Source organism: Motacilla alba, chromosome 15 (genome assembly GCF_015832195.1).
Source record: "Motacilla alba alba isolate MOTALB_02 chromosome 15, Motacilla_alba_V1.0_pri, whole genome shotgun sequence".
NCBI lineage: Eukaryota > Metazoa > Chordata > Aves > Passeriformes > Motacillidae > Motacilla > Motacilla alba.
In genome coordinates this window covers 4,987,591-5,010,879 of record NC_052030.1, presented here as the reverse complement: position 1 = coordinate 5,010,879, position 23,289 = coordinate 4,987,591, and the positions used below count along the sequence as shown (strand labels likewise).

At 44.7% G+C, this 23,289-nt stretch overlaps 1 protein-coding gene and 1 long non-coding RNA gene across 3 annotated transcripts in view; one reads left to right on the top strand and one right to left on the bottom strand.

Moving 5' to 3' along the window:
- MED13L (mediator complex subunit 13L) overlaps nucleotides 1-4,559 on the top strand; it is a 170,074-nt gene extending 165,515 nt beyond the window's left edge. The window contains exons 29-31 of one of the 2 annotated variants that reach the window (XM_038152617.1): nucleotides 141-302; nucleotides 606-718; nucleotides 1,707-4,559. In XM_038152617.1, the coding sequence (XP_038008545.1) occupies nucleotides 141-302; nucleotides 606-718; nucleotides 1,707-1,839 (408 nt within the window). In that variant the 3' untranslated portion in view covers nucleotides 1,840-4,559. The remainder of the gene's footprint in view (nucleotides 1-140; nucleotides 303-605; nucleotides 719-1,706) is intronic. The other variant, XM_038152618.1, reaches the window with a different exon arrangement.
- A 2,959-nt stretch (nucleotides 4,560-7,518) lies between these two features.
- The window catches only part of LOC119707472, a 46,800-nt gene continuing 31,029 nt past the window's right edge, over nucleotides 7,519-23,289 (bottom strand). The window contains exons 3-4 of the long non-coding RNA XR_005258771.1: nucleotides 18,764-18,951; nucleotides 7,519-7,853 (exon numbers count right to left, since the gene is read on the bottom strand). This is a non-coding gene — a long non-coding RNA (uncharacterized LOC119707472). The remainder of the gene's footprint in view (nucleotides 7,854-18,763; nucleotides 18,952-23,289) is intronic.

The window sequence follows — 23,289 nt, the reverse complement described above, 5'->3', positions numbered from 1 at the left end:
TGGGTAACTTTGACTAAGATTCCTGACTGACTAAAGGAGGGTTCATTTGTCACAGGACAGTAATTAACAAATGCAGTCACTGTTCCAGGAGTGGGCTGTATTGACAACACCCCCAGAGCTGCCTTTTCCCTGTCTTGCAGAGCCAAGGTGAACGTCTCCTCTCCAGAGAAGCCCCCGAAGAGCTGAAGCAGCAGCCTCTGGCTCTGGGGTACTTTGTGTCGACTGCCAAAGCGGAGAACCTCCCGCAGTGGTTCTGGTCCTCCTGTCCTCAGGCGCAGAACCAGTGTCCCCTCTTCCTGAAGGTTTGTCATGCTCCACATGGAGCACTCACTATACACTGCTGTTTCCATGCCTGTGAAAGCTGCAGTTGGAGTCTGTGGTGTCAGAGTGAACCTGAGACCTCCCACTCCAGAACTGCAGAACTCCAGTCCGTTTATTCAAAATTGTTACTGTTAATTTGGAAATACACGTGGTCATGGTGGGTTCAACACAGAACTGCCAGCTTCCCACACTGTCCTGAGGTGATTCACGATGGGTATTTCTTGGGAATCTTTAGCAGTACCTGCTGTATGAGAAGTTAATTTTTGCTCTTTCCCTCTGCGCAGGCCTCTCTCCATCACCACATCTCTGTAGCGCAGACAGACGAGCTTCTACCTGCCAGAAATTCTCAGCGAGTTCCTCACCCCCTTGACTCTAAAACTACATCAGATGTCTTGAGGTAACACCCTTTAGGTTTTCATTTCTGCCCTAAACATTTGGGGACTCACAATTACTTATCAGCACTTTTTAGCCCTGCCCTGCTCTATGTGTCTTGGGGCATTTCCTCCTCCAAGCTGCCAGAGCAGGGCTTTGAGGGAGAACTCTGTGGGTTTCCTTCTGCTATGCACAATGATGCCAAGCAAACTCAGAACAGCTCAGCCTTGCCAGGGGGACATCATGGTTTGCCCCCCACCCAGACTGCTCTGTTCCCCTGGCATCTAATCTGAGCTGTGCCACTCATTATCTTACCTCACTGAACCCAATGAATTCTAGGAGGAGATAAAAGCACGCCCTGATGCTACTGTGGTAGCATTGGGGTATAAAGGAGACACTGTTCCTGAATGCATGTAGGGTGTGTGTTTTATTGTTCAGGATGGTGTGGGGCCTGTTTGCCTCCATCCCACCTTTGGGGACTGGACACAGATCTGTGTGATGAAAGCACACAGTGTGGGACACCCCAGTGAACACGAATGTCTAACCTAAAGAAATTGGGGGCGTACTATTCTGGAAGATCTGAATTTGCATCCTCTTGGAGGATTGAGCTGTCACAGGTGTCCCAGGTATTGAGTAAAATGAGAATGCAGTGGGCAGGGAAAGGATGAGATGCAACAGACACAAGTTACAAGATGAGAAATTGCAGTTAGATAGAGGATCACAGGAACAGTGGGAGCAAATACTGGTACAGGGTGCTCAGAGAGGCAGAGGTGTTCAATCCCCAAGGCTTTGGCAGCAGTGGCATTTGAACCACTCTGAATCTGGAGTCCTGTGTGTTTGGGAGGGCCTTCACGCGAATAGTTCAGACATAGCAAAGCTAAACCCTCCTGCTTTTCAGTGAGGTTCCTCCTTTGCCAACAGACCAGCAGCTCTCTCGGGGTGCAGATCCAGGAGAGCCCATGCATGCCCCTCCCTCCCAGGGCAGGCTGTGATGTCTCTGCTTGGCTGTGCAGGTTCGTGCTGGAGCAGTACAACGCCCTGTCCTGGCTCACGTGTAACCCGGCCACGCAGGACCGCAGCTCCTGCCTGCCCGTACACTTCGTGGTGCTCACCCAGCTCTACAACGCCATCATGAACATCCTGTAGGACACACACAAGCACTTGTTCTTCTGGCTGCTTCTCCCCTCCGCCCGGGAACGTGCCATGACCTGCAAAGAGCTCCGTTTGCTTCTCTTCAGACCAGTCCTGTGCTGTGCTTCTGTTCCTCCAAAAGCACATGTGAATTCTGCAGTGTTCAAAACTAAACTACCCATTAACATCTCTGGCAGCTTCAGTCCAAAATCTGGAAACACCCAAGAACAGTGAACACAGAGTAACCTCAAGCCAATGTTAAGTTTGGTGGCTCAGTAACTACTGGTCAGCGTGATTATTTTTTTAATATTTTATTTTTTTAAGGAAGACTACAGGCTCTTTTTGCATTAGGAACTGATAAAGACCCACAAGCAGTGTCAGCCCTCTGAGTAAAAACCACCTTGTAGTGACCAGTTCAGGTGTTTCGTTGTTTGATCATTGTAAACTGGGACTTTGCAGGAGGAAAAAAACACAAACACAAAACCACAGAGTTGTAGTCTCGTATAAATATTGGAGTTTTCTGTCTACCTGGAGTTCTGTCAGAGTGGATTGGGATGAATGCATGCATTTGTTACCTGTCCATGTAGATATGAATGGTCTGGAGATACTTTATTTATTTTTACGTTTGGGGAGGGGAGGGATTAAATTATAAAGGACCAGGAACAGTAGAAATACCTTAAAAATCCAGCTCCGTTCCACTGTAGGGTTATTTATCTACAGATCTCTCACTCTTCTGACCTGGAAATCAAAAGAAGCTCATAACAATCAAAGTCTGGGAAGGGAAGTGTGTTCTGGTAAGGATATATTGTATTTTAAGGAATTCTCCCCTGTGTTTAGCCTGGGTAAAGCAAGGAATGGCCAGTGTTTAATGAAGGATACCACCACCTAAGGGAGAAGAGTGAGAGGAAGGTAGGGAGGAAAAAATACTTTAAAGCCCAGTTCAGGGCAAGTGGAAAGTGGCAAATTATTCTATTGTAGAGCTATGACTGAAATATATTTCCAGTAAATTTAGTGATGCTAGAAAAGTATTTACTGAAAGCCAAGTCGCCCTTGAATTCTGGGCAGACTCGTCCATGTACATATCCAAAAATGCAGTTTTTGTTTACACTAAATCAGTCACAAATCTGGTGTATTTTTTCTGACTATAGGAATATTATTTCAAAGAAATAATTTTAAAAAATTATATCATTAAATTAGTACTTGAAGTTACACCACTGTGGTGGCAAAGTTACTTTGTTTAGTGAAATGATCGCCATTGGGAAGGTTAATGGCTAATTGAAGTATTTTTATGACTCCTTCATTCCAGGCTCCCAGGGGTTCCTATTCCAGCCCCATTCCCTCATTTCTGGGGGTGCACTGGGCAGCAGGAGGGGGCCAGGGGCAGGCACTTGGATCAGGCTGGGTGACCCCCTCCCCTGGCTGTGAAGAAAAACTACCAAGTTTAGAGTTCTTCCAAAAGACTTTCATGTTCTGGTTAAAAAAATGAAATTCTATGATTTTAAAAAGTATTTTTCTTGAGATGATGTAACATTTAAAACAAATTATATAAAATAATAAAAGAAAAAAAAAAAAAAGAATTGCTTGTGTAATGAGAAGGTGAAGGCAGGAGAGGAACCTGTAAATGGATTATTTCCTTCTCTGCTCCACCCCTCTGTGTGGGTGTCCTCTTTGCAATGTATAGGTTAAAAAAATCTGATATCAAACCATTTGTATCTAATGTGTACAGTGTAAAATTGACTTTAAAAATATTGCAGTACTATTTTTTCTTAATCAGAAAAGAAAATTCTCAAGGCCTTTTGAAGAGCATAAAAAGATGAAGATTGTAAACTTGTATAAAAAAATTTAACTTGGGGAGGAAAACAATGTAAAGTAGACATTTGTAGTCTTTTACCATTTGGGGGTTATTTGTTCCCAGGATTCATCTGAACTTTGGATTATTATTTTGCTTATTGTTTTTAAATGGGCCGTTTTTATCCAGGGGTGTTTCTTCCCCACAAACCTGGTTCTAAGCAAAAATTAGAAATTAAAAAAAGGGCAGCAAGGAGTAGTTTTCATTTGGTGTCTTTTATTTAATTTTTTTAAGTTAAGAGAAGCTGGTGACATATTTATACGTTTTTGTGCAAAATAAATGAATGGCAATAGATTTTAAAGAAAAATCTTATGTACTTCAGTGTGAGAAGTTCTGTATAATATTTCTCTTAAATATGCATTATTTTACTTGTGAGTTTTTTACTGAATTAATCTGAAATGTACAAGCCCTGGCTTTCCTACAGAGTGAAGAAAGTTATTTTTTTTTTTATTTCTAACTTTGGAAAATCATGCCTGAATCAGAATTATTATTACAGTTGTTGGAGCTAAAGGAAGCGGGAGGGTGGGGAATGTCCAGCATGCTTGTATGTATATTTCAGAACCTTTTTTAAATGTAAAAGCTGTACATTTCGGGGGAGTTCTGAATTTCTTTTTTGTTTTCTTTCTTTTTTTTTTTCCTCTGAGCATTTTGCAGTGAGCTTCTTTTATATATAGCCGACAATTTGAAAGAAAACAAAAAAAATATGTGAAGTTCATTTTAAATCTACAGTATATCGCTGGTACAATACACTAAAAAAGACTTTGATAAAAAGAAACAATAATAATAAAAGACCTCCATTTTAAATGTCATTCATATATACCTTGTGGATGAGAGCTATATACTTTTACACACTTTTTTAGATGAATAAATTATTGAATTACTGAAACGGTTGGTGCAGTTGTATTCTTGTATTGAGCTCTGATTTTGGCATTCCCAGGGAAGGAATTGCAAGGTGCGGATCCAGAGCTGTGAATGGAACTGGGATGAAATGTTTCAAACCGTGGCTGTTGTGAGGGGACAGAGGGTGTCACTGATGCCAAGCATAGGATCTGCCAGAGGGGGTGGGTGGGAGCAGCCTGGCATAATCCAGTGCCACAGGAGCAGTGGCAGTTTCCATGGGCAACTCCAAACTCAGGGGTCCACCAATGATGGATGAACTTCTCCATGTGCAGCACGTGAGTCCAACAGGAGCTGTCAGGGGCAGGTCAGGCCTGGCCCTCTCCCTGCACAGGGGTGGGGACAGGGCCATGGCCTCAGGCTTCCCAGAGGAGCTGGAGAATCCCCAGCCCACAGGAGCTGGACTCCACGATCCTTTGGGACACCGCGTTAATGGTGAATTCTGTGCTAAGGGTAACTGCTGTGTGCAGGCCTGGGTTGGACTGTTGGACGCCAGGAGGTCTCTTCAGAGTGAGACACTCTGGGTTTAGCAGAGTCATTCCCAAACACAGAAGTGCCAAAAATGGCATTTAATGAACAGCTGTGACATGCCAGGATATGGGAGAAGTGGGGGTTGGAGCCAGCTGTGCCATCCTGGGATGGGGAGGAGGGATCCAGCTGTACCATCCTGGGATGTGTGGGGTGGCTGGAGCCAGCTGTGCCACCCCAGGCTGCAGGGACAGCCCCTGTTACAGCAGTGATGGCTGGCAAAAGGGGATGGGAGAGTTTCTGCAGACTCCAAGTGTCTCACAGCTGATCTTTGTGGCTCACTCCCTTAAAAAGTATCCCAAAAGAACTCATGTCCATAATAGCTGGAGCCCACACGAGCATCCTATGACATCTCCAGTGACTGGATGGAGGAACTACCACTCCTTTCCATGCCTCTTTAATGGCCATTTGGGATTTCCTCAGCAAATGTTAATTCTTGTCCACTTGAATTTTGGTGCTTCTTAGTTCTGAATTCAGATAGTTACAAAAACAGTCCCAAGATTTTACCTTTTTTTTTAAACTTTCAAGCTTGTATCTTTTAGTTCACGGTACTACTGTAAATTATGGTACTAAATGACACTGTTCAATTACCCTATCCAAATCTACAGAACTGTACAGAACAGTTACATTTTGGTTTTTTTTTTCCTGTGAGAGCTGCAAGTACCTGGAATTACTACAGAGCAGTGTTTATTACATGGAGATTACTTTGTGTCTAATTCACTGGCTTCACAGACAAAACCTACCAATTGAATATGCTGTTCCATGAGGACTGTTAGGAAGACCTGAATGAAAAAACTGAAATCTCAGCTGATTTGTAACAATAATGGAGTATGTACAACAAATGTGTGCAACACTGTGGTGACAGACTCAGCTCTTTAACTCCAGTAACAAAAACGCTTTTTAAAATTAGGCTGACATTAAACTACTTTTCCTTTCCCAACTGCCATCTCTATTTTTGACAAAATGTCACGGCCACCTGAAAGCTGTTTCAGCACATGTAGAACGCATCAGAAATAGTGAAGGAAGCATGAGGTTTATGGGCAGTCTCACCATTTACAGTGGAAATGGAACAGCCCTGCATCCCCAAACAGGAAGGCTTTGGTCTTTGACAACAAAGCAGGATTTATAAAATTATGCAGCTTCCACTTCCCTATTTTGACCCTGACCCTTAACCCTTGGACAAAAGTTGATGTGGCACTGCTGGTTTGTGCTTCACTGGCTGTTCCCCTACCAGGTATCAAAGGAGCAATCCCCCAGCACGTCCCACGGGCTATGGAAAACCTCAGGGCTGTTTGCAACCTGAAATACTCTGCAGAGGTCTGGAGGAAGACGGCCCCAGTGTCTGTGTGAGGCCAGCTGGGAATTCAGGCTGCCCTGAGCTGTCAGTGCTGGGATCTCAAGCTCTGCTCCAGGCAGGGCAGGCTCCAGTCTGAGCCATTCTGTAGGAGCAGCAGCTCCTGCTCCGCTACCACGCGGAGCAGTCCTGTCAGCCCTGTCACGCTGTCAGTCCACGCTGCCCTGTCAGCCCTGCAGTCATGGACACGCATCTCCAGTACAGCTGACAGAAGCCAAAACCATACAGCACGTGCTCCTTTATCTGATAAACATCAGCTTTTCCCTGTAAGAGCTACTTATTGAAACCTCTCAGAATGATGGTTAAAACCAGCTTAGCACAAGGGCCCCTTTGCAGCAAACCAGCAGGACATGGCACTGCTGGGGACTTTCTACAGGAACATGTTTTGTGGTCCTGCAACACCCACTGGAATTTGCTGGCTCCCTCTGGTTGCTCCACAGGGTCTGGTCCCATTCCACAGCCACTCTCATGTGGCTCTGAGGACACTACAGCAGACTCTGCTGTTGACACCTCCTCTGTTCCCCAAAGTTTTCAGCTCTTAGCCAACCCCTGGTACCCAGCCACCTCCTCTACCTTCACATCCCAGGAATGTGGGTTCCTTCCCGCAGGATACACACCTTTTCCTGTTGGACAGGTGTTTCATTTCAGCAATACCTGCCCCTGCAGGACCTCTGTCATCTACCCAGCAACATCAGCTGCTCCCCAGGCAGTGATGCTCAGTCCAGCTGGGCCCTTTTAAAAGACACAGCCAGGCCAGCAGGGAGCTGCTGCAGCCCACGTGGCAACCAGGGCAGGCCTAGGGCCCTCACAAGTGGAATTTATTTTCCTTACACACTAAATTAGACATATGTTTTAAAAACTCCTACCAGCCTGACACATTCTTTGTTTTTATTTAAATATTTTGCCATTGGGAAAATGTCAGGCTGGTATAAATCTAGGAACAAACTACATCCTCAAATGCACTGCTGCTACTACAAGTGTTTGGAGAACTTTCTGCCAGAAAATTTGATATCCAGGACCTCCATTAAAAAAAATTACACACACACACAGCCCTGCAAGAAAAGCTCACTGGTTCCTGCAATTCTGTAAAACACAATCACATGCATGAAAAAAACCAAAAATAAAACCAAAACCACAACCACAACCAACCAACCAAAAAACAATACCCAGAAAAACTTTTTTACCTTTGCAGTTGGGTGAATAAGCAGTCTTTTTAAGCCAACCTTTTTTTAGCTGTCTGTGATTTCCTGCAGCCAGTGACAGCTGTATCATAGCACATTAATCACATCTGTGCCGTTCAGTGGGGTTGTCCATACGAATAACTGAAAGTCACATCCTTGGTCCTCCAGCAGGGGTCACGTTTTGATGGCAAATGAAACGCCAGCTTCTCCCTAAACCAGGCTTTAAAAAACCAAAATAAACTGCAGAGCTACAGAGCTGGATCATTAAAGGTCAACCACGCGAGCAGGTGTGGGTTCATTGGTCAAAGTGCTCCACCCCACTTGTAATCAGTCTCAGTGGTAATTTCATTAGTGCCTGGGGAAAAGACAGGCCAGGAGAGGCAGGTGATGGGGCAGGGTGTGCATGGCAGGGCAGGGGGCTCTTAATCCCAGCAGGGTAATGGCCCATGGAAGTGCTAAAAGAATAGTGCTGTGAGCAGGTCTCTGGGCTCCTGGATTCAGCAACATTTCAGTTCCAAGTCATTGCCCTTGGATTCCTTTCCCCCTGTTAGGCTGCGGTGTGTGGGGAAGGGTTGTACTGCAATGGCACACACTGCAGTGCCCCACGCTGCAATGGCACACATGGCTGCACCTCCTCAGCATCCAGGGACAGGCAGGGGACAGAAAAGGGGCCTGCATGGGCCCAAGCCTGGTCTAAGGGTGACATGAGCTGTGACCAACAGGGAGAGCCCAAGTGGAAAACAACTTGTACCACCAAGGGCCTTGTTGCTTTTTAGGGACAGAGGACACCCCTCCTTTGCTTAGCAATTCCTCTCATCATCAATGGTTTGCCCTTCTCCTTGCACTTTATGTTGCTAACTTGTTTTCTGATGTTGAGCCCTTTCACTAGTGAAATGTTACTTTTATTTAAAAAAAATATCCCACACAAGTGAGCATTCCTTTCCACAAAACATAACCTTCCCTCCCTAAACAAATTCAGTCAGAAGTTGAGAGGATGTTTTTCTCATTTTCCCAGAATCTCTCTACTTTTGTTATTTAGGTGACTTGGACGAGTCCCGTGTCCATTCAGGAAGCACAAATCCTTTGCTATAGTCTACAGATTCCTAATCAGGGAGGGGTATTTCGGGTGACCTCTGTTCCATGTGCAGCACTCTGGTGTGGGCTCCTCCACCCCAGTTCCCTGTTCCTTTGGGCACTTGGAGATGGCAGCCCAGGGTGCCTGTGCAGGTGAGGGGCACTGCACTCAGTGTTAATGCATAACCTCCGAGTGCCCGAGGCCAGCACTCATGGAATGGAACTGCTGTTCCAGGTTTCTGTGCAACTACTGCCCACCCCTTCAGCCTCCTGAGCAATGGCTTTGCAGTTATTAAGGGTGCAGTTAATCAGAAGAACAGCTCCAGATCTAATAAGCAAGTAAAGAAGGCACACTAAAGGGATTGAGAGGAGAGGAAAGATTAAAACTCTAAAGCTGCCCAAACCAATGTGGGATTTTGGGCAAACTGTTGGCTTTGCCACTGTAACAATAAATGCCAGTGGCTCACTGGAGCTCTGGTTCACTTTAAGGCTCTCAGGCAGCAGAATGCAGAGCATTAGTTTGCAAACTTTAGTCAAGATCATATAAAATTATCTAGGACATCAAAAACTACAGCCTTCTGCAAAGACTTACAGAAAGATCCCAGAACGTTGTGGAACTGGCCAATAAAATATCAGAAGGTATTCACAGTAAGACATACACACAAAACCTAAAAACATTAAGCCAAACACATAGATGTGGAATGGCCTCTAAACTAGGGTACAGATCAGGATCATTCACTTCAGGAAAAAAGAAGTGGGATGTCTGAGCTAAAAATGACCCCAGCAGGTGTGTGGTAATGCCACTCAGGCAGCCCAAGCCCAGCCCAGTGGCTCAGCTCCATTCTGCCTGCGGCATGTCCCCACCCCAGGAATCATGCAGGACTTGATGGCAGGGGAGAGCAGACCCTGAGCCCCTTCCCAGGATTGCCCCGAGCTCTGTATGTGTTCCAGAGCACTTCAAGCTCTCTGGGGAGCTGGAGGCAGAACTGCAGCCACAGCTCCATGGAGATGTGCCTGATCCTTCCCTCAGCTCCCTTCGCCCTGGGCCACCTCACAGCTCCCAGTGGCAAATCCCCTCCAGACCCCACAGGATCAAGCCACCACTTCCACACCACCCTACACCTTCTAAAAAATGGCTTCATCCCAGGTCGGATTCCCGCCAGAGGCTTGGGAAATGCCGAGATCCACTGGTGCTTCAGTAAGTTGGTAACAGGCAGGGGCTGCACCTTCACTCCCCTCTTCCAGGTGCTCTGATGGCTTCTCTGGCTGCACTACAGGTAAAAGTGCCCGGTCTACATCAGGTTTTTATTAAAGAACTCCTCTCCTCATTCCCAACCCAGCATGTCTGAGGAGCTTGGCTGAAATTTTAGCATCGTTAACACCCCATCAATGCTGTGTGAAACATGCCTGTAGGCCAACTCCGGGGAAGTATCCATCTGGAATCCATCCCTGGCATGGATCAAAGTCACATGAGAGCCTGCCCCTGGACATTCTGGTGACTCTGCTGTGGGGAGAGGAGACTGCAGGAGTCCCAAGCACTTAAGACAACTGATCAGGTCTAGCTGTCAGTAGCCCAAGCTCTGTCCCTGAATTATGCTCATCTGACCAGGAGGAGCCAGGTGAACCCTCACTGCTTTGTAAGATGAAACAAAGCTGAAGCTTCCAGCAAGGAACAAGTCCCAGCTGAAGGCGAGAAGTCTGAATTCTTGTAGTTAATCTGAGGAAGAAGAGCAGACATTCAGCAGCTGGCTGAACTAAGGAGCAAATCAGTGCAGAGATGGGACAGGGAAAGAAGATATTCCTACACAAAAGGTCTGCTTTGTTCCTCTTGTACTTTGCATCAAGGCAGCAGAGAAGGAACTGTAAAATCTAGAACTCTTTTCAGAGCCTGATAAAAAATGCAGGTCATAAATATAGTATATCCTTAAAACACTTCTGCAGTGCATCCAGGGCCTACACAAAAGTTACCAGGCACACGGATCCAGCTGGGGACAGAGCCACTGTACCCAGTTTTCTTTGTTGGCCTGGACCAAATTCTGTGCTTCTGCAGAGATGTGCAATATCCACTGACCAGAACAGTGCAGAGGAAGGGAGTTTCATTTAGGACAATGCCTGATAGGTTCCCACACAGTGAGCTGGCTGAAGGCTAAATTATCCGCTTCAGAGCAGTGAAGGATTGATATGATTGAACTCTGTAAGCTTAGAATTACTCAAACACCTCCTCTGACTTCAAGACTTTCAAAATAAATCAGAAGGGGGCTGATTAATGCCAAGCTCACACCCTGCTCCCCCTAAAGGCTCAAGAATTCAGGCATGGCATCTTTGATGCAAGAGAAGACCTTGCAATTGTATCTGTTCTGCCTGTCTCTCAACAAATGGACTCCTTTTCCCAGAAATTTTAACTCTGGCAGCACTTGGCCCCCAACACATATCAGCTGATGTATAGTGCTTGTCTGGACACATTTGGAACAGTCCTGACTCTGTGTCCCTCTCTCTCCCCTGCTTTCCAAATAGCCATCCATGACTGTTTACTTTGGCAACGCCTGCAAAAAAAATAGTCTCAATGAAAAGGCAAAATCCATTAGGAAAAGCCAGCTGAGTGCTAAAAGGCCCCTAATCAGTAGAAAGTTTAAAGAGCACCGCTCAGAGAGAGGCTGTGGTGCCTTTCCAACACCTCCCCAGCAATGTGTGAGGCTATGACATGTCAGAGTGAAGCCCCAAACACAGGCACGCTGCCAGGAGAGCTGTTTCCTCAGGGCTGAGCAGAGCCTGTGTCTGCCTGGGTGCTGGGGAGGGAGCTGCTGATGGAGGAGCAGCAGCATCACAGCAAATAACTGCAACCAAACTGGTAAAAGTTCACCCAGCTGCTTCCAGTCTTGGCTCTTCTCAGCCAAAGAAAGAGAGAGAGGGCTTAGCTCAGCATTACAACTGGACCAAAGCAGGAACCTGGGGCTTAAGGGTCAGTGCAGGTCCAAATAAGGGGATCTCAGCAAAGACAGCTCAGATCTCAGAAAAGCAGTACTAGAAAAGCAGCTGCTGCTGTGGACTAAGAAATGCCCTCAACTTGTCTTGTCTGAGACATGAAAGTCAGACAAGAGCTGAATATAGTTCAAGCTAAACTGCAGTTTCCCCAAAACACCCCTCAGCTGTGGATTCCAGGTGAGAAATGACTGCTCACTTCAGCTGTATGAGGTAGCAAATGCTCCAGCCTGGGTAGATTTACTTGCTTTGAGCTGAAATTATTTTAAACCATCATCCAACATTTCACAAATGCACTGAATTACAGATTTCAAAGCACCACAAAGAAGTCAACAAACCACTCCTCTTAGTTCCCCTACGAAGAAGAAAGTTGCATGTTTTTCTTTCAGGGAGCAATCAAAATATTTGTAATGAATCTGCTGCTCTATGAACTGTGGTTTTAAAGCTTGATAGAAACAATCAGGCTCAGGTTTAATTCATTCTCCTTCATTTTTTAGAGACTAATATGAGTGTAAGGAAACTCAGGCACAATTTACCTCTAGCAGCTTTATGCCACTAAAGGATGAGCGCATCACAATCCACAGGTGAGCTATTTTCTGTCACCTAAGCTATGTACAAAATTCTAACACATGCTTAAAGAAGTGTCAATAATTGAAATTATGATGCTTTATAGATGCACTGAAAACCATATGAAGGAATGTATAAGAGACAAAATTACATTTTATGCAAAATTGATGAAGGTGAAGTTTAGGAAGTAAAAGTAGCCCAAAACGTGTGTGCTTTCATATTCTGTTCATTTTTTTTTCTCCCCATTTTTTTCACTTTGAGGTTAAATTCATGACTTCTTATGTCCGAGCAAGACTAAGGTGTTGCTTTTCCTCACCTGCTGAGTGTAGATAGTGCCAGTGTCCCACTCCTATCCCTGCAAGGAGCAGCTCTCGCAGCCAGGTTCAGCTGAGGATGTGTCACTTGGGCAGCAAGTCTGGGAGCCTGAACCATTTGTAGCTCCTGAGCTCTCTGGAACACCGAGGGTCATAAAAGCCCTTCTGAATGGGCGCACTTCACTGACAGTGCTCACCTTTAATGGCCTTTTTGTAAAGTTACAGCTCGGCTTTTAGACCCTTTTTGCAATTCATCACTTAATCCATACATGCTACCTTGGCCAAGAGCCGGACAATGGGGCCCACTGTGTCTGGTTTTGTTATGGAGCAGCGCCACGGCTTTTAACTAAAACAATGTATCTGAAGGAGAAAAATGTATTCACCTTGAATTCCCAACGGCTTCAACTTACTTAAGGTAGTTCTGCAGACACTGGTGTGTGCAATCAATGAAATCAGAACTGCAGCCATGTAAGGATGGCAGAAAGGAGTAAGAATGTATATGCCTTTGCATGTATAAAATATGAGGGGAGGAAATGTACAGGGAGGAAGGAAATAGCTATCCTTGCAGCTAGGTCTGGAAAAGAGCATTTTTCTGATACAAAATTTTTCATGATCAAATATAAAGGTATATTAGATTGGCAGGGAAGGACTGTTACACAGCCCTGAAACCAACTGGAGGACCTTCTAAAAGGCCTTTTAAAAATAATGTGTCTTCTGGTACAGATCAATCCTATAATCCATTTGTCAGTTCCTTTTTGAATGGGAGGTGAAAAGATGGTAAAACTTATCCCCCCCGCCAGCAGTCTTCCAATGCTGCTGCACAAAGAACATACGGTTTGCCTTGGAATATGTTAGTCCAGGGTGCTGTGGTGGCAAACAGGGGCCAGCTCAAACCTGCTGAGACTTGGATTACATCAAACTAACTTGCTTACTCTCCCACTGCAACACTTTCAGGTACAGAGGGAAGAGGTGGATACCCTTACTTGGGGGAAAAGGGGAAGGACTTGTTCTCTAGGCATCAGGAAGTGTGGAGTTGCCATCTGGCACTGCTGTCAATCCTTCACAGAAATCAGTAATCCTTTATCACAGAATGGCCTGGTTGGAAAAGACCTTAAAGATCCTCCAGTTCCATCCCCCTGCCATGGGCAGGGAACCTTGCACTAGACCATGCTGTTCATAGCTCCACTCACTCCTTGACAGAAGCCCTTGGCTGCATGGAGTACCCCACTGAAATCCATTTGGGATCCTTCACATGCTTCCTCTTTCCAGAGTGCTATGTGAATCCAGTGGGAGCAGGGACACCTGGTACAGGGAAGGCTTCAATGTCATAGAGGAAGAGCAGTATCCATATTACCACCTTTTGGCTCAGGTAGCCCACAGACTTGTCACTTCAAGGTGAGGCCCTCAAAGAGGACCACTTGGCAAAGGCTAATCTTTATTTTCTTTTATTAATCTAAAACTTCAGCTGTCAAATTAAGATTATTTTTTAAATGAGATGAGATTTTTGGCTTAGGTTCCAGTTAAGCTAATGTGGAAAGCTACACATCTCTGGAGGCTTCTAGAAGCACTTCAAAACACTAAAGTCTTGAGAAAGCCAGCAGGGAACACTATGGACACAGATAAATTCCACTACCCTTCTGTGGAATTTATCCCACTTTAATTTGGCTCTAGGCACCCAAAGTGAAGCCATAAATTTGGCAATCAAGTAAGTGGGTGGCCAGTCCAACACTTACAGAGTAGCAACCACTGACCTCAGTTAATTTTCTTTCTATAGCTGACCCCTTTCTACACTCAGCCATTCCACCCACGTCCTGATTTTTATCAGGCCTTCAGTCTTCCAAAGAATCTCCTTCAGAAAGCAAAGCAGGATGCATTCCCCCCCTAGACTTAAATGAGTAAGTGAAACCAAAGCAGGCAAGAGGAACTGGGCACCAGTGGCATTCGCCGGCGGAGCTGGAGCCGAGGGCCTGTGTGCAGCAGGCCTGCTGAAGCATTAGCTCCATTTGCTTTTTGTCTCTTAGCCCCCCACACCTGCCTGCCATTTAGCTGCCTCTGAAGGCTGGCCAAGGGACATCAGATCAAATAATAAAAGCCACATTGAAGCAGCGTTTCAGCTGAAACAGTATGAGTGGAGGCGAGATGGGGCTTGGAAAAGGCTCCCTCTCAAAGAGCCCACACATACATGCGAGAAGGTCATTAACTTGTGCCTTGTGCTATCTTTGCCGTCTCCGCTCCCTCTCTCTCAATTATTACATCAGAAGGAAATGAGAGAGCACTTTGCCAAATACTAATGGACTTGATGTTTTCATAATCTCAAGTGCACAACAATCAGAGCTGTTTATTTTCCAAAGAAGATGGGAACCAGGGAAGGAGGCTGAAGACTGTGCCATTCTGTTAAGGAGGGAAAAAAAAAACCCCTTATGGCCAAGGGCTGAGACTGAAAAACAAGCATCTAGGAACACTCTTGCTGTTACAACTCTAGCACTCATTTCTGGGGGAAAGGTAGTGAGAGTGCTTAGATACTGTCCTGTCCCACTGCCTGCTGCACAGCAACTGACAACAAGGGTCCAAGTTGGCAGAACACTTTAAAATCCCACTTCAGCTTGAACTCAGATGATTTAGTCTGCTTTTTTTATGTCTGAATGTAATGATACCGCTATGTATTTGTTTCTGAAGTATAGCAAGAACCATTCTTCTCTGAATGAAATATGCTCGGAGACAGGATGTGACTGAGCTGACAGGAGGGGTCTCTGCAGTGACATGAAGAAGTCAGTCCTGTTTCTTATTCTCAGTAGCCAGTTTCCCCACAACTTGAGCCTGTGTGAAATCCCAGGTTTTGCTTACAAAGGGAGCTTAGCAGGATACTTGTGCATCCTTAGATCTATGCTGGTGTACAAACACTGGAATTCCCCCAAAGAGCCAGCTAGGACTGTGAGGCTTCTGTCCTGGAGTGACCAGGCTGTTCCCCTGGTAAAGGACTGGCATCCCACTGGGGTGTGAGGAACTACAGAGGGCATTTGGTCCTACTAAGTGAGCCCAAGTCATCAGCAGGAAGATAAAGACATTTTGTATTCTTCCTTGCTGCTCAGATTTTGGAAGCTTCTGCCTTTGACAGGGATTTTAAATTCTCAGTACTCTCTGGAGTGTGACAGACACCACTGACAGGAACCTGCGCAAGGGCTGATGTGCGAATGACTGACCCAGTCACACCACAACTGACTTACCAAAGGATTCCCCAAGAGAGTCCTCCATTCTCACACATCACCTTTCAAACGTCATAAACAGAACAAAGGCTTTGTATAATTTGGGAGTCTTTGGGCTGAACTGGGGCATAACAACTTTCCTAGTAAATGCAGCTACTTATTGATCACTATGATTCAATTCCAGCGTTTGTCCATACAGGTACATGTTCTGGGCCTTTGACTGGGTTAGGAAGCCAAAAGAGCTCTTAACTACCACTGTTCAAGCATTTTTCACCCACTTAGCAGTTAAATTCCAGGTACCTTCTATAGAAAAGAGCTTAGAATCTTGTCTCCTACAAGCTTAATACTGGTTTAGTGTGCAAGATCAGAAGTTTTCCTTGTAGAAAAACAAAGGGCTACTTCTCTGAGGAATGAACACAACAAATGTCAAATAGGGAAAGTTTCTGGACCCCATGTTAAAAATCAAAAGGCTGGCTCTAAATGGTGGATCAGACAAGAGCCGGGGCAGTGGAGGAGAGGAGTGGGGGCTGCCCCTGTGCCGTCAGCTCCCGGGAGGTGTCGCCCCAGCCCAAGGCAAATAGGCTGTGTCCTCACATGCTGTGTACCCATTGCACCGGGACACCGGCTGAGGGGACACCTCGACCTCAGGTGGCAGAACCACACTCCAGTGACACCTCCTGTGTGATGCTCTGGCAGCAGCGAGCTGAGGCTTCCCTCACCGATCTCATTCCCATGTCCCCCGTTGTCAGCGCTGCCTGCGCACACCCGGGGCTTCACCTGCAGCGGGGCTGAGGGCAAGGCACTCTCCCTGCCGGCTCTCCCTGCTGCCGGCTGGGTTGTGTTCTCTGGGTGAGCGGTGAGCCTTGCGCTAAAGCCTAGTAAGTGTTCAGAACCAGAGGGATTCTGGATTTGGTCTGACGAAAAAAAAAAAAAGAAAGAAGACAGATTATGTATATGGAGAGATCTGATAAAGAGCTGCTTTAAGCTGCTTTACTTGTATTAAGGAAGACATATTTAAAGAGGCTTTCACTGAAGACATGAAGACATGGTTGGTGTAGAATACTGGGACTGTGTCCTGAGAGTGGAAGGCAGTATTGAGCATCTTGTGCACCATATAATTAACTTGATTTTTGGGCATCTTGAGTGCCATTAGACTTGAATGAGACATGAATGCAAGCACTTGTGTTTGTGGTCATCAAAGGTACCCCTTTGTTGTACTTGAAAATACAGCAGCCAGTGGAACAGAGGCTCAGCACTGGCTGGTCTGGTGCTATTTGCAAAGTAAACTGGGCACAATGGACAATGTAGTGTGGGGACATGTAGCCACACACATCAGACTGGGATGTTTTCTGTACACTTCTGATGCAAGAATATTTTAGCAGCAAGCTTTAAAATTGTATTATATCCCAAACTTACATTGATTATAAGTTGGTATACAGGAAGAGACTAATGTAGCTGAGATAGGAAGTGATGATTATCCCTCACATAAAATTTAACTGTAGGAATACTGAATGGGGATGAACTGCCTGTGTCACTCTCAGAAAAAGGAAACATCTTGGACTGCAGAGACCATACTTAGTGGGAGAGAGGTTAAATAAACCCCAAAGAATCCAAGAATGCTAACACAACCCCACGCCTCTGGGGAATCACTTTAATCCTTTGGAGTTGAGAGCCAGAAACATACCTGAACTACATCATGAGTAGAAAGTCCATCCTCCAAAAGGAATCAGATGTTCTGTGGCCCATGTGGATCCTCCCTGTATAGTCACTTCTGTGCTACTCCTTAGAATCTCATGGAAATCTCTAATTCGATGAAATCAGCCTTCTCACACTCCCTGGTGGAGTGTTCCTTCAGTCACAACTAAATGTTTCTTTACAATTCCCACCAAAAAAAGGTGTGTTAGTGACAAGGAAAGGCAGATGCAATCATCAAGGGCTGGGAATATGGGCAGCAGGCTTATAGGCAAGTGTGTTCAAAAATACCTGAAAGCTCGACCATTTCACACCTGCTCTGGATCTATTCTCCCCCTTCCTCTGGTCTCAGGCAACCCAGCAAGGTTAGAGGGTTTTCCCCATCAGTCTCTAACACTGTGTTTGTCCTTCACACCCACTGGTGACCCCTTCAAAGCACCTCATTTACTATTTTCAGATTCCTCCTAAGTATTTCTGGATGCACCATTCAGTAGTTCTCCTCCTACGAGTTACCCTTGCATTATTAGTGCTCTGAGATTTCTATTAACTCTGTCTCCCTTTTTTTCCTCTCTTAAGCATTTAAGTATATAGCTCAGGCAGATACTTGTCTCACTTTAAGCAGCGGCCAAGGGCTATTTAATGATTTGGGTTTATCCAGTGCACACTGCCAGCCTAAGTACCTGTGATACACGGTAAAAGCACAAATTTTTCTGTTAGAAACAGGTTTGTGCTTAAAACAAATGAATGTGCACTCAAAGTTTTCCTCAATGACAGCCAGATGAAACCTGTCCAGCTCAAATAAGCCAGCTTCCAGCTCTCAAAACTTTTCTTCTCCTTTGTAGAGAGTGTGGAGTGTTAGTTTCTGGTTAAAACTTTTATCAGAATCAACAGTGAGGGACAGGAGTAGTGGTGTGGTTTTTAGCCCTTTTGTCTTCATCTATTTAAGATCATAGTGGATTTTTATACTTGTTGAATTTTCCTCCTAAAGTTTCTCAAGGCTGGAGAACTTGAATTACTGAAATATCGCTGAGTGATTACTGCCCCTCACTCAGGACAATTACGTAGCCCTGACAATCTTGCTTGCACTGCTTGTTTTGTTTTTTTTTACACTGGATCTTCTCCACTCTAAGTCTGTGTCTGTGTAAAGACATGCCATAGAAAGGGACCAGCTTCATAGGTCTCAATGCTGGTGACAAAAAGAGGTTAAACTTTTAAGCAACCAATGTAATTTCTCTTAGTATTAAATGATTGTCTCATCACCCAGATGGTCAAGTACCTGTACTGATAAACCCCTTTCTTACCGTGGTGTTGGGTAGTGCAGGATTCTCCTGTTTGGCACATCTGTGCCTCAGGGTTAGAAGTGCCTCATCTCTTGCTGGGGCTCCCCAGGCTGTACCTTTACTTGTGGTCCTCCTGGACCGAAGTCTGGGGACAGAAGGGAAGGGCTGATCCAGCTGTAGGACACTGAAGTTGTTCCCATAAGCTACTCCTGCTGGAAAACAGAAGTTAGGGTACCTTAGAACATGAATGGCCTATTAGAAAATACTACTCTCAAGAGAGGAGAATTATTTTAAACAGACATCCCTCACCTGAAAACTTCAGACTTTGGTGGGTTTTAATTCAAATACCTTGAATGAAGTTACACCTCTGAGTGAAGAAGGCCCATAGAAAGACTGTGGCTTTCTTTAAAAAGCCTCAGTACAAGAGTGGAAATGTGGAAGAGAGGCATTGATAGCTAAAGATGTAAAATAAAAATGTGTAATAGAAGAAATGTAGGCAAATACTATACAGCCTTTTGACAGCTTTGGAACAGTGTTGTCCAGCTGCAGCATCATCTATCAGAAAAAATATCTGAAGGTCACATTTTCAATCTCCAGAGCACTTGAATCTAGGGCAAGTGTTATGGGGACAGATCCAGGTCTGCTACCCTGTGTGGCATTCTTCCTTTTGTGCATCACCATGGTAAACAGAGAGGGTTGCCAGGAGCCTGGATGCATTGTTTGTATCAGTCCCTCATCCCCTCTCCCCCTCCTTCCCCAAATGCTTTCTCAGTGATTAGTTACTGAGTAGAAGGGGCTCCAGTTACCATGCAGCCTGCCATCCCTCCTCATTTTATTGGACTAATATCCCACCTGCGATGATAAGGTTTAAACTTGTTTAATCTCCCAGCTTAGCTGTGGTGTTTTAATATTTTTAAAATGGTTGTTTCAGAAAAAGGGGGATTTAAACAGGTTTTGAATAAATAATAAAAGCCCTTCTCACAGGTTGCAATGCAGGCTGGGAGGCATGAACCATTTTCATCAGGTCAGATTTCACGTTGGGTTATCCCAAGGTGGCCTGACTTTGTGGCTATGGATTTACAATGGAACAGTCAGATGCAAAGCAGTTTATGGAGGAGAAACTGCTTTAATAATGCATTTCCTGCTCAGCAAACAGCAGATACAAGGACATTCATAGGGAATGGAAGAGTGAATAAAGTCTCACAGGAAAGGAACCAGTTTCTCCCCAGAGTTTAATAACTTCTTTTGCTCCTACAATATATTTGAGGAGTTAAAGGTTGACCTGAGAGACATCAGAATGTACAGCTTTGAAGTGATAAAAAATACAGGTTTGCACATCTCAGGCCTGATGACCTGGAGCTGCATCTGCATTGTTTCAAATCTAAGGTAAGGGAAAGAGGTTCTCATTTCATGGAAAAACTTCACAGGCATAAACATAAGGCTCTTGTCTGGTATAATCTGGACAAAGTACCTTGTGTTGATGTGTAGAACACCCTGGCTGGTCTCTCACCCTTTGCTCCCTGGACTGGGAATGCTGTTTTCAGCCTCAAGAGGAGCACTGACAAACTCCTAACTTCTCTGAGCCAAGCCAAAGCTGTAACACCAGGCCTCTAGGAGAGTCTTGCTCTCAGAGTCCAAGCCACTGGGATGTACAGGCTTCCAGGAGCACACATGTAGGACCGGGACTGCAAAGCCAGAAAAACCAGGCGAGACTTCTCTAGCTTTGTTCAAGACTTCTCCTGCACACTTAGGCACAATTTGTGTGGAAATTGGAGTAAAACAAAGCATAGTGACTAAAGCAGGGGTGGCAAAAGGCTGCCAGAAAGGAGCCCACTGATCCACGGCTCAGCTCCAGAAGAACCCAAGCAGCACCAGCTCGACGACTGCTGCTGTTCAATTCTTCTCCTAAGGCTGCAGAAAAGACAAGGTGGGCATAGAGCTGTTTTGTACAAATACTGTTTATATCATTTCTGTCAAACACAGTAATTCAAAGTGATACCAAAAGAGAACTTGGCTGTGGTCAGCTTTGAGTGAAGGGAGGGCCATTGTGTCTCAAAGATGGGTCATGCCAAGCTCTGAGCTTGTGTTTCCACAAATGAATTTGCAAGTGCAGCTTATAAGCAAATTAGCTCTGAGTAGCTCAGTTAGTCCTGCTACCCCAGATGGGCTCCTTCCTAATCTGGTGGAGAAGGAGAGGTGGAACCCAAACCACTCTCTGGTTGCTAAGAGGACAGGGAAGAGGATAATGCTTTCACTGGTGCATAAACCCCTCTCTGACATAGCTAAAATTACCTTTGAGCTCCTAGCTCCCCCAAGAAGCTTTTATGGACAAAACAGCAAATAAGAGCAATTTACTTCACAGCCTATAATCATATTTCCCGTATTCTTCCCTATTTGACATAACCACAGGGCAAAACCATGTAAAATCTAGATGAGATTGGGTAAATACATAATAATAACAAACTGCTGCCTCCATTACATCTATTTGAGGGAAAAGAGGCTGTTTCAGCATGATTTCAAGCACTACTCTGGTTTTGTATCACCTTGAAACAGTGAAGTATTATCCCTATCTTTTTTAGCAATGCCACAGAAATCAAGTAATAACTTGTTACACACTGCTTACTCTGTGAGAAGCCCTGTGGGCACAACCTAAATAGCCTCAACTGCAGTGTCTGCCTCGACATAAAAGCATCCTTCCTCAGCAAACCAAACAAATCCCACACCTAAATTCTTTATGTAAAGATGTGGTATTGCAGGCTGAAGGTGATGTATAAAACAGGAAAGATATTTTAAAGGCAAGAGTGAAACAGTGAAATTGGGACATTTACTAAAATGAAGGTTGGGAAAGAGCTGAATCTGTCAAAGAAAAGATATGCAGATTACTTTGAGGACCCTTAAAAGGGTGGGGGCTTAAAGCATCAATATTGAAGTGAATGCTGAATAGCAAAACAAGCAAACATCCTTCCATAGGTTCAGAATATTGCCAAAAAGAGTAATCCATCTCTCTGGTCACCTCATGTGTATGGAAAAACCACTTTCTTTGAGGGTCCTGTGCTAACTAAAGAATTTGATTTTTAGTTCTTTGAATGTCAGTTTTCATTTGGAGGGTACTGAAGGGCAAACATACAGAGTTCAAACTTGTTTAGGAATGAGCTGGAGTTTAATTTTAGTAAAAGAAAGGTCTGGGCAAGTGTTATTTGGTTTTTAGCTGTAACATCACTAAATCAGACCACACTGCAGGAGAGCTCTGTATATAGTCTGCCACAAGATACCAGTCTGAATAAAAATTGCCCCTGCTAATTGCCAATAAAGCAAAGATCAGTATCATATTTATTACACATGACTTTTCTGAGGCAAAATTTCACACAACAGCACAGGCTACTGTGGTGCTTCAGCTTTCCAGCTGGCATCTGTTCTTCCAAAAGGTTTTATGCTCAGTTTTTCAGAGTGTACTAATTGTACTTGTCTCGTTTCAGGTCATACAAATAAAGACAGATAACGGGCTTTTTGTTTTGTAGGTTATGTTTTTGGTTTGTTCCCTGCTATATGGCTACTGCTGAGCTATGCAACAAGAACATCACTGTGGGACAATCCCAGGTGAATCCCACTTCCAATGCTCATATGGACACAGTTCTAGCTACAGAAACCAGGGGTCAGTTCAACTTGTGGAAACTGGAATCTGCACAAGTGGATCTAGAACGCTTCCAGTCCGGTCTGCAAACTATTTAGCAGGAGCCAGAATGGGTCAAAACAAAAAAGAAGCAAACCTAATGGAAACAGGCATTTGTGATGCAGTAATTATTCCTTGTTTAAGCAGAAGGTCAGTGGAGGAAAGCAGTGTCTAGAATTGGAAAAGTGACAAGTGCTGTTCACTGCAGTATTGCGGCAGATTTTTTTGGCAGTTGTTTGTACTTGGGGTACCTAGCCTTGGCCATGGCTTTGTTGTGCTGGTTAACTGTTTGTGGGGCAGCAGTACAGGCTGAACCACTGATATACCTGCCTGGAAAGGTCAGTTGGAACCAAAAATAAAATTACCTGCTTCAGCTGATGATCCAGCCATGTGAACCACTGTACTGCTATACAGCTGATTTCTAGCAGCTCAGATAAATAGATTGGAGTAATGGGATGGAGGAACCTAGGGAAAGATCTGCTTCAGAAGAGTTTGTTGATGGTGGAAGGATGTTGTGGATATACCCTTTTAATTTTCAAAGATTTGATCTGCAAATCTCATACTTCAGGAATAAATCCTATTCACAAAGATATTGTTGGCTTCAAACAATCCCCCAAGAATGCAATTTGTAACAAAGAGCCAAGACTTAAGCTTCTGCATTAGAAGAGCACTTTTGTTCAGATTTCATATTTAAAAATACATTAGAAACAAAAGTATGGTTTTTTTCAGGTAAAACTAGCCCAGTGTCCTATGTGTCAGACGCTCTGCATTGTTTTGAAGGAAGCAGCTGTTCCCTGCCAGCCCCACTGTCCTCAGGTGCAGGACACACATATAATTTGCTCTTATACCTCAATCAGTGAACAAGCAAAAAAATAGG